Consider the following 15,136-nt stretch of genomic DNA (forward strand, 5'->3'; position numbering starts at 1 on the left):
TCATTTCCTCCTCTTGTTGTCTTCATTGTGACGGAGCTTGACAAAGCAACATTAACACTGCTGTCCACCAGATGGCACTAAAACTCACACCAACCCATTCATTTACATTTGTCGCGCCTGTCCCACCTCGCCACGATTCAGTATTGGCCTGCTCCATGCATCCATCAGGTTGGTCATGTTTCCTTTCTAAACATCTACACTTTACTTCATACTGTGTCTGTGTGCTGTGTAATGACACAGCGTACCAACACCTCTTTCTGCAACCTGCTGTTTTCATCCTCTTGTTTTTGGTCAGATTCTTTTTTAATTTTGAAAACATTTCCTTCTGTGTGTTTCTCACGCTCCGCCAGACAGTGATCACTTTGTTTTTTCCCTTTTTTCCAGCTGTTTGCTGATGCGCTTTATAAAAAGAGTTAATTTTCTCCGGAAAAACGCAACATGTTCTCGCATATTCAGAAAAAGAGCCTGACGGTAAAGACTGAAGTGTGGTAGTTACTTTAGACTAAAAGTGGTCCCCGGAGCCTGTGCTCTACTGCTCTTGTATTTGAATTGCTGTAAATTAAAATTGCATATCAGACTTTGGTCTCCAGGCTTAAAACCGACCTTTAGTCTAGGCTGGTAATTATGTGCACACCTATTATATCATACTAGGTGTGTGCTTCACGTGTCACAGGGCTGCAGGGGAGATTTTCTCCAGTCAACTCAGGACCAAAGGTCTGTTTGTCCTTTGGCTAAAGATTTACGCCCTCTGTTAGCCTGGGTTCATGCATGACTGTGCGTAGAACCAGCTCCACAGAATGCAGCTCCATGAGCTGTTTCTAAAGAAACTTTGTGTTAAACTGTGCCAGAGAGTGGAAAACAGACCTTGTGTGTCTCCTCATTTGTTAAAGTGTCTCCCTTGTATAACATCTGCCCTTCTCAGCCCACAGATCTACAAGACATAAGATGGTTTGTGAGTATTCCAATAAAATACTGTATGATGGAGCAGAGCAAATTAGGGATGTTATAGGATGTTTTTAAAAACTTCAACAACATCAAGAACCTCAAGATAAATCTGCAATAAACTCATTTTCATATCCTAGAAAGTTACTTTCTGTTACATAACCCTTTAATAAGGTGTTGTTAAAGTTGTAACTAATGGATAGATAATAAAACTTAGTTGGTCCGTTATAAGCCATTAATAAAAAGTACTTTTGGGTTGACGGGTGTCAGAACCCGGTGTCTGTTATTAAATTTTCTGTAGTTCATCATGTGAATTCCTCCAGTGAACCTTTACTGAAGGCCTTGAGAACCAGGATGAATAGTGCACTTAACTTATTAACATTTATAACTGCTGACTTGAATTATTGTAAGAACTATTTATTAATGACTTATTAACGTCTATAATTGTAGTTGTTTTACTTACTGTTTGTTTTCACTTTCAATCTGGCAACCCTAAAGCTGTTTAGAAGGCTTTTAACTTATTTTAAAGCGTTAATAAACAATGTATTCACAATTAATAAAAGCAGTAGGGTTGAGAATGATAAGCGTAAACGCTAAGCAGAGATTTTCTGTGTCTGGTTTGGGGTTAATTGTGTGCCAAGCTCGGGGTTTGGATTACATCATTGGTAGTGATGCAGCAAAAAGAAGAGAATCATTTTAGTGCACCCTGATAGTTTAGTGCCATCACTGGTCTATTGGCATAATATTTTTCTATTTTTCATCATCATGGCCCAGTCAGGCTCGGCCACCTACACTAAATCATCCAAAATCAACCAAATCTTTTGCAAGCACTGAAGTCCTTCCAAATGCTGTGAGTGGGTGGAGAGATGAGGGAGTAGCAGAGGGGTCAGAGAGCTGAAATGAAGGAAACTACGTTTGTTCAGGTGACACTAGACTCAGAGAATGGCAAGTGCACAAGCTGAGCACAGACAGGGATAAAGGTAGAAGAGGAAAAATTACAGACTCTAGTCTAGAAAAATAAACCAATAGCGGAGGGGGAACTGCGCAGGCAATTTGTATTTTATAAAAGTGGATGATTTTGTCAAAATGGGTAAGTGGACCAATGTTTTTTCTTTTGTATTTGTGGGTGCTGAGTCATAACAAGCGTTGCACATGAGCATACAACTTCAGCACGATTAAAAATCCAAAAATGACTGTTCGGTGATTGATTTACCTGATTCATTGATTAATTGAACTACAAGGACGAAGAAGCTTCGTGGTACTCTGTGTCTCTTGATGTTTAATGGTAATTATGTCATTTTTCAACATCTGATCATAATATATCTAATTATTATTATATTATCACGCACTTGTCCCCTTTTTTTACCAGTTGGTGCGATAATGTACCAATGTGTTGTTTGTCAGATGTTTTTGAACTTTAGTGCAGAGTCATAGTTGGACAAACGTCCTTGCCTTGAGTTCACTTATCAGTTGCACACATACACGCTGACCTGCTTTCATGTAGGAATGTGGCCCACTGCAAACAGGTCATTCCTGGCCTCACCCATCAGCTGATGCACCTTTCTTATCAGTCATAAAAGCTGTGCATTGATCGATGGGCTATTCCGCAACCGTCTTTGACCTAATGTCTGCTTTATTTATAGTCAGAATTCTAGTAACAGGTACCTGTATCTACGTTTGTGCGTGTGTGTTTCCATGTGTACGCTCTGGGATGTGTCAGAGGCGGATCTCAGTGGGACACGTAATGATGTGTGCAGCAGTGCGGCAGAACTGGGTCACAGGGAGGTGGAGAGAGAGGAAAAGACACAAAGAGAAAGAGAGAGAGAGAACACTGACAGCTACCGAATCCACAGGATGGATAAGCTGTACACATTAACTTTATTCTGCAAAACCTCCAGTCACCAGTTTCATCAGGGAGTTTCCTCTGCATGTCCAGTCACCACAGAGGGTTTTAATTTATAACTCAACTCAATTAAAACAGGAAACTTATTTGTTGACAAAGTCTTATCACTCCACCAGGCAGTGCAAGTATAAGAAAATAACAATTAATTGAGTTTTTCTCATTTCCCTTTCTAGGTTTATAGATTCCTCCTCTCTTCACGCCACCCTTCAATCTTCCTCCCGTCCTCTCTCTCTCCTTCATCCTCACCTCTTCATCCCTGTTGTGCTGTTAGCAGCGACCTTGTCTGTCAGACTCTCCTCCTTCTCTCCGGTATTTACTCTCACCCCCATGGTGGCAGAAATTGCAGGCTTGACTGACTGTGACATTCTTTAAAATTGATGCCAGTGTACTGACTCAGAGCCTTCAGCCAGGTACCACAAAGCTTTGCATGAAAGACACCGGGTCCATTTACTGGTTTTTGCTCCTGGGGTTTATGCAGCAGTAGTGACAGATAGAGTCATAGAGGTTGGGTTTTGAAAGGCATTATGTACTCTAGGTGAAAGGTGAAAAAACAAATACACTTTTTTAAATAAGTGAGCTTGAATTTGCTTGTTTGTAGAGAAGTTGTTTGAGTGGATTTGATGGTAGATGACTTATTAGACTTATCAGTAGACAAAAAGTAATCTACACTGTCAGATAACTGAACAATGTTATTTCAAAGCTCCTCCGATCAATATTTTTATAGTAACAATGGCTGAAATGTCTCAGTATAATTTGAAAGGGGTCACAGATAATTATCACCTGAGTCTGCGTTGTCCTCTGTGGCTCTGTGTAGCTTTACAGCATCTTTCAGCTCATAGTTTTGGTTTTACAACCCGCATCTCACAGCTTCATTCCCAGCAGCATCTGTTTTCAGTGGAAAGACTTTAATAAACCGTCTGTCCAGTACCTGTCAAGCACCAAACAGCAGAGAGACATACGTAGTGGAGCATTTAGCAGCAAAAGAGCCAGACATTTCCCCCAGAAGTGAGCGGAGAGCAAACCACAGTTAAAAGGAGAGTGAATATTGGACTTAGAGTCACCAGGTGTCCAGAAACATTCAAATGGATGCTAATGTTGTTGTTTCTGCTGCACCTTTAATCTGTTCCTGTTTGTGAACACATTAGCCATAATGTAAGCCATTTGCTTCATATGTAAATAAAATGCCAATGTTGTGTTACAGTCTGTTGAGCTAAAAATCAATTATCACAGGTTTGACAAGCATTACTTAAGCATTGATTTCATACCACAACTGTTGTTGTTTTCCCCCCTCACAAACATGCTGTGATCATTTGCTCATAAAGAACTGTGGTTTTCTTGATGGAGAAGAAACTGTAGTTCCTGCACTGATAGTCTCCTTTAATTATCTGAGTATCTGAGAAGATCTGCTGAACTGCAGTGCTTTGTCTTTATATTACAGGCAGCCGAATGTCAGCATGTAAATCATCGTGACCCCTCCATGCTGTCAGATCACTACATACATACTTTATATGTTTACTGTGCTCTGACTGTACATTCAAATCTGTGGAGGCTGCCATTTTTTTAACACATGCTAGAGGTGTTGTTGTTCTTCAACATTAACACAGAAATTTTTCTGTTTTAGGTGTTTAGTTCATTTATAATCACAGGAGGAGTTGGCAGTTGGGTTTTTATGACTAACATCACCCTGCTGACAACTTTTCTCTGTCACTGTAGCTCGCATCAGGCGCTACTCAGAGGCGATGACACAGCCGGACTCTTTCATCCAGCACCAGCAGCTGGATGCCAGCATGGCTGACACCTTCCTGGAACATCTCTGTCTGCTGGACATTGACCAAGAGCCAATCACAGCACGCAACACCAGCATAATCTGCACCATCGGTGAGTGTGACAACCAGCAGCAGACAAAGAGTCTCAGTTTCAAGTTTGTTTTCTGGCAACTGTTGTGTGTTTGTCAGACAGCCAGCTCCTGGGTGCTGGGTGGCCTTCAGTGTGCTGGCAGGGTTTGATTTTTGGCTGCGGCACTTTGGAGAGCTCGCTGCTCTTCTTCTGCCTAGAAAAAAGGAAAAAAATAGAGGGGAATACAATATACAAATTGTCTTTCACTTGTTCGAGAGCTTTGACTCTCCAGATATCATCTCTGATTCCTGATTCCTCTTAGAAGCACTATGTCTCCACTCCAAAGTGTCCATAGGTCATTTTCACTGTAGGGCTGCAACTGCCAGTCATTTTCGTCCTGAATTAATCTGCTTATTATTTTCTTGACCATGAAAATATCAGGAAATAGTGAAAAAATGCCCAACATAATTTTCCAGAAAACAAGCTGACATATTCAGATTTCTTAATTTGTGTCATTAAAGTCCAAAACCCAAAGGTATTTAGTTACAGAAAAATAGCAAATCATCACTTTTAAGTAGCTTGAATCAGTGATTTTATTTCTGTAATTAGACTTATCGTTTCAGCTTAGTTTTTATGTAAAATGTAAAAAATGTCCTACTTACTTCTGTTGCTTTCAGGTCCCGCATCCCGATCGGTCCCCAAACTCCAAGAGATGATCAAGGCTGGGCTGAATATTGCTCGTCTAAATTTCTCCCATGGTTCACATGAAGTATGAACAGTTCATGTGTTTTTCTGTGTAACGTTTTTCACAATTACAGTACTTATATGCACATTTTCAGTCTTTCCTCCAGTCATGTATTGATTCTCTGTCCATCTCCCTCCTCGTGTCTGTCAGTACCACGGGGAAACCATTAAAAATATCCGAGAGGCTGTGGAGACGATAACCCCTGACCCCTTGTATTATCGGCCGGTTGCCATCGCCTTGGATACAAAGGGTCCAGAGATCCGCACTGGACTAGTGAAAGGGGTAACCATGTTATGCTTCATCTATCAAACAGTCTGAACCTAATCAACCAGTCACATTCAGTCAGGTGTAAGAGGCACTGAAAATATGTCGGCTATCGTTTTTTACAGGTTGTTACCAACCTTTTTTTGACAAAAGAATTGTTGGTGTCTTTTTTTGCCTTTTCATTCACCATGTTATTGTGTTCCTGTTGCATGCCGTCTGCTTTGCTGAACAAATAACTCCAAGCTGTTGGAAACCTCTCAATGCCTTGATTAGCTTACAAAATGCTCTGCATGACGTGCGAGCTGCACACTGATTCTTGCCTGTTGTGTCTCTCCTAAGGTGTGTTTAGTAGCTTAATTGGAAGATATAATACACACGTGTTATACATAATTATATGATGTTTATATTTTATTTTTTATTATTTATTATCCCTGTATTATATTCTTATCAGCTAATTATAATTTTGTGCATTTTTTAGTTGATATTTAACATTAACAGGAAGAATGGCGATAAATAGATGACAGGAAGGATGACACATGCTCCATACTAAAAACATATGTTAGGATATGTTACATGTGTAACCCTGTACAGCTGAAGTCGGTCACATTATCATCGTCACTGATACTTCAAATCTCTGATGTGTACTCCCAGAACTGAGGCATCAGGAATCACAATGGCTTGTTGAAGCTCAGCATGCCTTTAAATCAAAGAGTCATGGGTTTAAACAGCATGTGGAGTTGAGTCAAGCAGGTTTCAGCCGGGCTCAGATGCAGGTTGTGATTATACAACAGCAAACAGAGGAAGACTCTCTCTCTCTGGAGGAGAAAGCCAAATATTTGGTCTGTGTTGTTTTTTTTGCATGAGCACCACGACAGATACAATGGCGCACTATAGATGACAATATGAGAACAGCAATGACTTAGAATAATAACAAAGAAAGAATTACAGCTACACAGCATCTTAAAACAATACAGTACTTGTACCACAGGTGTCTGTCTAGAAAGATAGTTTCTTTGAAAATGGTGTTTGCTTAAAAGTAGTGTTCTTTTCATTCCACGTTGTGTCTGTTTATGTGTGTCTTTGTATAGAAAGTGGAGGAGGAGGTGGAGCTGGAGAAGGGCAGCCATGTCCGTGTGGTGACAGCAGAGAGTGACAAAGAGAAGACAGACGGGAAGGTAATCTGGGTGGACTATCCCAGTCTGCCTAAAGTCCTCAAGAAGGGAGGCATAATCTACATTGATGATGGCCTCATTGGACTCAAAGTACTAGAAACAGGTCATTCACATTGAGAGCACTATGAATTTATTGCTGCTGCTTCACATCTGCACTGAAATGCTTCCTTTGTCTAATTTGCTGCAATTTTTAATTATGTATATTTAATTAATTATGCAATATAAATACAGACAACAAATCTTAATGAAGCAAAGCATGGAGAAAACAGAGTTTATATCATCTATACTTATAATATTATAGATACTACTCATTTTATTTACGTCATTATAGCCTATATAAAGTCCCACTTGTCCTGTGTTTTATTTTGTTGCTGTGATGCATCACAACATTAACACACAAAAGGCCACTGCATTTGGTCAGATAATGACATTCTGCCATTCTGAATTTTTTCCTACGTTTGCATAGCTGAGCAACCTATTCATGAAAAGATGGTTTCCCTGGAGTCTTTCAGCCCGTTAACAAAACCTGATTCGCCACCATTATGGTGGTAATGTAGTCTGGATCATATCTGAGGCTCTATAGTCTGCAGTAATTAGTGGGTCACCTAGTTATACAATCTAGGATTTAAATCAAATGCATTTAAAGACGAAAGCTAAAGGACATTCGCAAAGTACATGCATAAGTGTTTCTTTAGATCTTTGATATTTCTAATTTAATTAGTGTTTGCTCTTAAGAAAATATCCATTAGATTCACTGATCAACACAATATTTACAAATGTAGTTTTCGCTTTTCTTAATTTGATTATGATAATATGAAGATGATAATGTAATTGACCTCTTATTTTCCATAACTCCTCCTCCTCCGTAGGCTCTGACTGGGTGGATACGGTGGTGGAGTCCGGTGCAATTCTGTGCAGTCGTAAAGGCGTGAACCTCCCCGGCTGCGACCTGATCGGCCTGCAGGCGGTCAGCGAGCGAGACGAGGCTGACCTGAGGTTTGGGGTGGCTCAGGGCATCGACATGGTGTTTGCCAGCTTCATCCGCAGTGCCCAGGATGTCAAAGATGTGCGGCGAACTCTGGGGGCACACGGACGACATATCAAAGTGATCAGCAAGGTGGAAAGCCGCCAAGGGGTCCAGAAGTGAGTAAAGGCAAATGCCTCTGAATTAAAACCATTAAGGCACATTTATTTTGAGCTGGAGGCAGTGCGAATCTCATAATGAGGCTGTGACAGAACCTATAAATCCACCACTGATGGTGATCTGCCCCTCCTGTGGACAGCCAGCTGTCCTGTCAGTGATGGATGGACACATGTCAGGTCTGGGTTGTACACGCCTCTGATAAGTGATCTGTGTGACTGTGTGAGTTAAAGCAGCCACTTAATAAATCTCACAATTTATATTACAGCTCTTTCATCTTCATTACTTATCTCCCACTTCCTCCTACTGCTCACTGGCCGCAGACAATGTTTAACTATGGCTGTAATTTAAATGGGATTTTTTTAATCAGATCATAAAGATTACATTTCATTTTGTTACGATGCTGTGGATCAACATTTGAGGGGAACGGCCTTGTTTTACATCTGCTGTGGTCGTATTTTACTTGAATCTACATCCTCATCACATGTTCCTGCTGTTCCTCATTTACATTGTTGACATTTGCATTTCATTCTTGTGATGTGGGATTTAAATCACAGTGCAATACTGTCCTCAATATGTTTTCGAGATCCAGAGGCAGTGAGCAAATCTTGTTTTTGCAGGTCAATACAGAGAAAACAAACAATATCATCATTATTTTTGTCCTTCCTGCCTCTGCTTCCTCATCCCTGCTGACTCTTCCTTATGCTCTTTTCCAACTCCCTCTTTTTTATCTTCAACTCTCAATCTCCCTCCCTCAATCAGTTTTGAGGAGATCCTGGCTGAGAGCGACGGCGTGATGGTTGCCAGGGGCGACCTGGGGATCGAGATCCCGGCGGAGAAAGTCTTCATCGCCCAGAAGATGATGATTGGACGCTGCAACTCTGCCGGCAAGCCCGTAATCTGTGCCACTCAGGTCAGGGTCGAGCACACGCACAAACACACACACACAGAAAAGATGCAAACATGATAAATTATGCAGATTAAGACTCTAACTACAGTGTTATCCAATCAAATGGCACATATGTCCAAGTAAACTAACATTAAAACCTAACAGGCACATATTAACCTCGCACTCCTACATAATGTATTCACACAAACACACTCACTTGTCTGATAGATTCATCCTCGAAAACACACACACTCCCTCTGTTTCACACCCCAATCCCACTACACACAAACACACACACACACACACACACACACACACACACACACACACACACATTCCTGCAGCCATGTTGAGTCACAGTGCTGCGTCTTGTTTATGCTACAGCTTCTGACTCAGAGTGACAGCGTTATAGCGGGTTTGCTCCTGGAGACCTGAGCCCACAAACATCACCCACACGTGCAGTAATCAGAATTAGCAGCAGCCTCTTAACTACTACAGAAATGCAGTTTCTCAGTCAACGCTACGAGTTATCTCATTTTCAACTGTCAGCCTTGCTTACTGACTCATAATACTTAGTCTCCAGGATGCCAGTAATGATCATACTCCCTTGCCTCAGTCTAAATGATTTCTTATTTCTCCTCCACTACTGTCCCTCCTCAAAGCCATTACCTCCTCTCTTCACCCTGAAGCCTGAGTGCCTTACATTACTTTCTTATCTGTGGCACAAACTGACATACAAAGTGACTTATTTCTGATGGATTAATTGATCGAATCCCTTTCTAGTGCCTTTAGGAGACATTTCGGCTGTGGTTATTGTGAAGCTCGTGTATTTTTGTGTGTGTTTGCAGATGCTGGAGAGCATGGTGGCCCACCCACGGCCAACCAGAGCGGAGGGCAGTGACGTGGCCAACGCCGTGCTGGATGGAGCCGACTGTGTAATGTTATCTGGGGAGACCGCCAAGGGACTGTTTCCGGTGAAGGCAGTCGCAATGATGCACTCGGTGTGTGTTTCTGTGTGTGCATGATGTCCACACTGCTACATCTGACTTAGTGCCATCTGATAACCCTTCCCCCCCTCTGTCTCCCCCACACACCCTACCCCGCTGTCTCTGTCTCTCAGATCTGCAGGGAGGCAGAGGCGGCCATTTTTCATCAGCAGCTGTTTGAGGAGTTGCGTCGCCTCACTCCTCTCTCCTCTGACCCCACAGAGGTCACGGCCATCGGAGCTGTAGAGTCCTCCTTCAAATGCTGTGCTGGGGCTATCATTGTCCTCACCACCAGTGGCAGGTGTGTAAACCAAACTTACCAAGTGGCACTTGCAAGATGGTATGGTAAGGTTAAAGGAATAGTTTGACATTCTGGCAAATATACTTCGTTGTTCTCTTGCTGAGAGTTAAGCAACAGAAAATATGAAGCCACATCAAGCAGCCAGTTAACTTTTCTTAGCACGAAGATGTGCCTTGTCTGTTTAATTCACACACAAAAACACTAAAATGTAAAAATGTCTGCCCCCATCTCCCCCCATTTCTTCTCATATAACTCTTGGCAATAAAGTGAGTAAACACACTATGAGCTTCTCTTCATGGAGCAACAGATGTTATTTTCTAATCTCAGAGCAAAGATTGAATATTGCAGTTACTGCTCAGGGGAGAGTTTTATGTTGACTATTATGTTTTATTGTGTTCCCTTCATGTTCCTGTGCCCTTGTGTATTTTTTGTGCTCTGACTGGTTACTGTGCTGATCATCACATTTCTACATACACAGGCACCACGGAGCCTATAGAGTATGACAAATTCAAGGAAAAATCCAATATTTGAATAGAGAAACATAACAAATGCAAATGATTCTACTACACAGGCACATTGCGTGATGCAATTAGGCAGTTAGCATCCTATCCTGCTCTATGTCATGTATAAAAAGGCAGAGAAGATTCAGTTGGCCTTGATTTTAGATCAAGATTGCAAGAAAACAAGACAGAGTCTGCAGTAATGCTATCAGCTCTGTGAGGCTGACTTAATTACTACTTAGGCACAGCAGTGCTCTGAGCTAAATGTAGACATGCTAAGATGCTCACAATGACAAACATAAACATGTTGGCACAATATTTACCATGTTGAAAGTCTTAGTTTAGTGTGTTAGCATGCTAACATTCGCACAAAAATATAGCTGAGACAGATAGGAATGCCATTAATTGTGCAGATATTTGGTAATAGACCAAAGAATGGTGCTCGTCCTTTGTTCAAAGACTCGTAGAATCTATGCCAAGTTATGACATTTATAAACTTAAACATTGTTGTTTCAATTGATTTGTCACCTGTCTGTACATGGACATGCTGTTCATACCGTACATGGGAACATTGATGACGTGTTTTCTTCTTTCCTCTTCATCTCTCCAGGGCGGCACATCTTCTCTCCAGGTACCGCCCTCGCTGTCCTATTATTGCCATCACCAGAAACCCTCAGGTACCTTCAGATTACCTCTGTGAGCTAGATAACAGAGCTGCCTTTGTGCTGACTTGTACTGTGTTTGTCTTGCCTGAACCACAAGTTAATTGTTGATGACTCACACTTTTTAATGTGTGATACAGTCAATATTTACTCTCACTGTCTTTTTTGTGAACAGTGATGTCAGACTGGCCTCACTGACTGTATTTATGTGCGATATTTTTTACTGGAGTTTATTTCTGTTTTATGGAGATGTTTGGTTTGTTTGGGTGATTTAATAACATGTGGTCAGAGCGCAAACTGTTTTAAAGTAGATGACGCAGGATTACCCATAACTTTAAAGTCGTGTGGCGTTAATCCATATGATAACCCCCTCCACATGCTTTATGTCCCACGTGGAGGTCAGAGGTCAGGGTCAGAGCAGCACATCTGGACCCGCTGTGGACACATTCAGCACAGTGGATGGCTGCTTGCATGGGGGCTTGTGACCCCTACATAGAATTTCTCAGATCAGGGCGGTCACTTTGTATGTTGAATGTGAAAACCTTATTAAAGTGGAAGCTCACTGAGAGTAAGCTCCCTGTTAACAGCGATATTCAGATAATCAGTGTGATAAGAAGCAGTCACATGATAAAATACTTCCTTTGGTACATTGATTTGTTAAATCTTAATCTGTCCATTACATTGTGCGCAAATTGGACATTTTGGGTTGATAGTGTTGCTAGAGAAAAGTTAATAGTCCCCTGGGGAGCGTGAATGTGCATTTTAAATCACATGATATGTATATGTTTATTATATACAAGTGGAAATTGAAGCCTGCTGGTGAAATGAGAGAAAAAGTTCAGTAAAATATTGATATATTGAATGTGCAGCAGCAAATTTAAATCAGGTCTGACCTTTAGTTTTTGAGGTAACCTTTGGACCGAAATGTCAGTGAGAGGCAAACTAGCCTCACAGTGGCATTTCATCAATGGGATCCTACTTGGTTGTCTGGACTCCTCAAGGGGTCACAAGAAAACCTTTCAAAACCAGATACTTCTATTGCACAAAATAATATTTATATTTTTGTTTTCTGTCTACTTTTTCCTATTTTTGTGAAATACTGGATACTTTTACTGGATACTATGTCTTCACATCTCTAAAAATCCTTCATGTGAAACAGCCTGAGAGGGAAAATCACTCTTTGGTTGAACTAATCATAACTCACGTCCACACAAAGCCTGCGATGAGGGGTCACAAGCAGACGTTACAATGTTTGTTTTGAGGAGTCACAAATAGAAATGGCTGGGAACCAGTGCCTCAGAGAGATCAGTGGGTGGATGTCACAGTCTTGAACAGACAGATGACATTTATCATAGACAGTTTTAGAAATATACCAAATTTACCAAACACAAATAAAGATTCACTGTCTGTCCTCTCGGTCAGGTGGCCCGTCAGTCTCAGCTGTTGAGAGGAGTGTTTCCGGTCCTCTTCCATCCCCTGCCTGCTCCTGTGTGGGCCGATGATGTGGACAACAGGGTCAACTTCGGCATGGACATTGGTCAGTATGTGTGAACCGTTTGCCTGTTTGCATGCTCACCGTTAGCCTGCTATTTTGTATGCCATGGTACTGTCTTGCTCACACACCCTGCTCTCTTTCTCTCCGTCCACCTCCTCAGGGAAGGCAAGAGGATTCTTCAAGTCTGGCGACATGGTGATTGTGGTGACGGGCTGGATCCCAGGCTCCAGTCACACCAACATCATGAGAGCAGTCAATGTCCCGTAACGACCTGTTAAAGCCTCTTTAAGGCAGATCCTCTAATATATAAATGTGATGAGAACCTGAGAACCACCCCCGTAAACAAAATGATAATCCTCCTTTAGCTAAAGCATTTTGGCAGCATCATCGCTGTTATTTAACAGTTGCTGTCTGATCTGGTGTCATGAACGCTGATTTTGTGTTTAACATGTCTTAAAGGTGATGACTCCCTCCAAATAAAACTTGAACCATTAACTTTAACGCACTGGCTGTTTCATGTTGAGCTTTACAGTGAGCTGCACTAATTGAGCCTTTTCATCTCTTTTATTTATGAGAGTAATATTGAATTGACAATGAATATTGTCTCATTGCCTGCCATTGTTGAAGCATATCATTATTGGTGGCCTTTATTCAATTTGGAGATAAGGCATTCATTCCTGTCCATAGTTCTGAGCTTATCTATCAGTTCTTTTGGCCATAATGAGCAGTGCCGGGAGATGCCAAGATGATGGGTATTGAACTACACCCTTTTGTCCACTGAGATGACCCAGATGTTGACATCTGCCTGCTGTTCTCTCATAAACTAATTATATCTGATCCTGCATGGGGCTTTCTCATGTCTGACGATCCTTTATGTGGCGTCCTCGTCTTTGTTCTGCAAGCTTCCTCCTCCCCCTTTAGGTTCTCTTTCTGTCCATTATATTCACATTCATATACATAATGAGCTTATTAAGCATGTTGGTCACTGGTCCTTATCACAATCTATGTTTCAAAAGGAGGCATTTAAAGCACTTTGAGAATCTTATGTTTATACTTTTTCACAGAATCCTGCAGAAACAACAGCATGTGTTTCTAATAGTTCTTGCTGGAAAAGTAATCAGCAGTGAAACAAGTATCCAGATCTTTTAATTAAGTAAAAGTTAACACAGTATCATGTGTTATTGTCAATACATTGATCTGTAAGCAGAAAATGTTATGTTTTAAACTACTTTAAGTAGATTTGGATGTATTTAACTATGAAACTATGAATGACATTTTTCTCTTGGATTTATTTTCACCAGAAATAGCCTTCAAAAGTACATCATCAGGTTATTTTGGCTTGTGATCACTTAATTTCATCAAGAACTTAATAATTTTTTTCTCTCTGCATCTTTATTCAGATTTTCTATAACTCATTGTCAACTCGTTGTCAAAAAGCTCGCTCTTTTCCCGAGATTTAAACAAAGTTTCATCATCTCTCTCTCTCTCTCTCTCTCTCTCTCTCTCTCTCCATCACGCGCTCCCTCTCTGTATTGGCGAGAGAGGATGACGCGCGACCTGTACCTGCGAGGGATGCGTGCGTCTTGCGCCGACCGGGCATGCGGCCTTGGGGGGCGGATGATGGGGATGCGGATGCCATGGCAACAGGCCGATTAGATCCAGACCTTTACATGCACATTTATTTATTTAATATTTCATTTGCATGCGATGCGCGCCACTGTGGACGTGCCTGCTCGACCTCTGAGTGTTGAGTCAGGGTGAGAAGTGAATTTCAGCTGTAAACTGGACTCCATCGGCTCTGAGCGGGCTGTGAATGAGCCGCCACCCTAAAACGCTCAACAAGTTGTTTTATTTATTTTTGCTTTTGGGGGAGGCTTTTGAATTCACCAGAGTGTGTCGTTTCACCTTGGAGAGGCTTATTCTGTTGAAATATCGAGCCTATTCGTCTGTCCTCTGTGCTGTAAAGGGGAAGGACACCGCTGTAGTCTTGCAGCCTGGACCCAATGTCATTGAAAGTCGGCAGAAGTGCGAATAGACGGCAGCGGCTGCTGATGAGAGAACAGAGGATTTCGGGCGTCAGACTCTGAACACCTGACCAAGTTAATTCCGGCATCAGTTTTTATAAAACAGCCCTGCTGAAGCCTGGAGCCGGCTGTCTCTCATCATGCTTCCTGAGCGCTTCAGTCACGGGCAGTCAGGAAACATTTCGGCGCGCCTTCCATCATTAGGAGCGTTTTTTCCGCTCGGATATTGAAAATGACAACGTGAAAACGCGGGCTAGGTTTGGGGTAATCTGACTT

At 41.7% G+C, this 15,136-nt stretch overlaps 2 protein-coding genes across 5 annotated transcripts in view; both read left to right on the plus strand.

Moving 5' to 3' along the window:
* zbtb7b (zinc finger and BTB domain containing 7B) overlaps window positions 1-15,136 on the plus strand; it is a 76,361-nt gene that overhangs the window by 20,793 nt on the left and 40,432 nt on the right. The window lies entirely within an intron of this gene.
* Window positions 144-13,337, plus strand: pklr (pyruvate kinase L/R). Of its 4 annotated transcripts, none has more exons than XM_070835309.1 (12): window positions 144-168; window positions 4,559-4,723; window positions 5,359-5,450; window positions 5,577-5,708; window positions 6,779-6,965; window positions 7,732-8,005; window positions 8,766-8,916; window positions 9,741-9,893; window positions 10,013-10,179; window positions 11,290-11,356; window positions 12,764-12,878; window positions 12,997-13,337. In XM_070835309.1, exons 1-12 carry the CDS (start codon window positions 156-158, stop codon window positions 13,101-13,103), a joined length of 1,623 nt encoding a protein of 540 aa, XP_070691410.1. In that variant the 5' UTR covers window positions 144-155; the 3' UTR covers window positions 13,104-13,337. The 4 variants fall into 4 exon arrangements, with proteins under 4 accessions (XP_070691410.1, XP_070691411.1, XP_070691413.1 ...); XM_070835310.1 differs by lacking the exon at window positions 144-168 and adding an exon at window positions 880-952; XM_070835312.1 differs by lacking the exon at window positions 144-168 and adding an exon at window positions 1,850-2,032.

The sequence above is a fragment of the Pempheris klunzingeri genome, chromosome 8 (assembly GCF_042242105.1).
Source record: "Pempheris klunzingeri isolate RE-2024b chromosome 8, fPemKlu1.hap1, whole genome shotgun sequence".
Classification (NCBI taxonomy): domain Eukaryota; kingdom Metazoa; phylum Chordata; class Actinopteri; order Acropomatiformes; family Pempheridae; genus Pempheris; species Pempheris klunzingeri.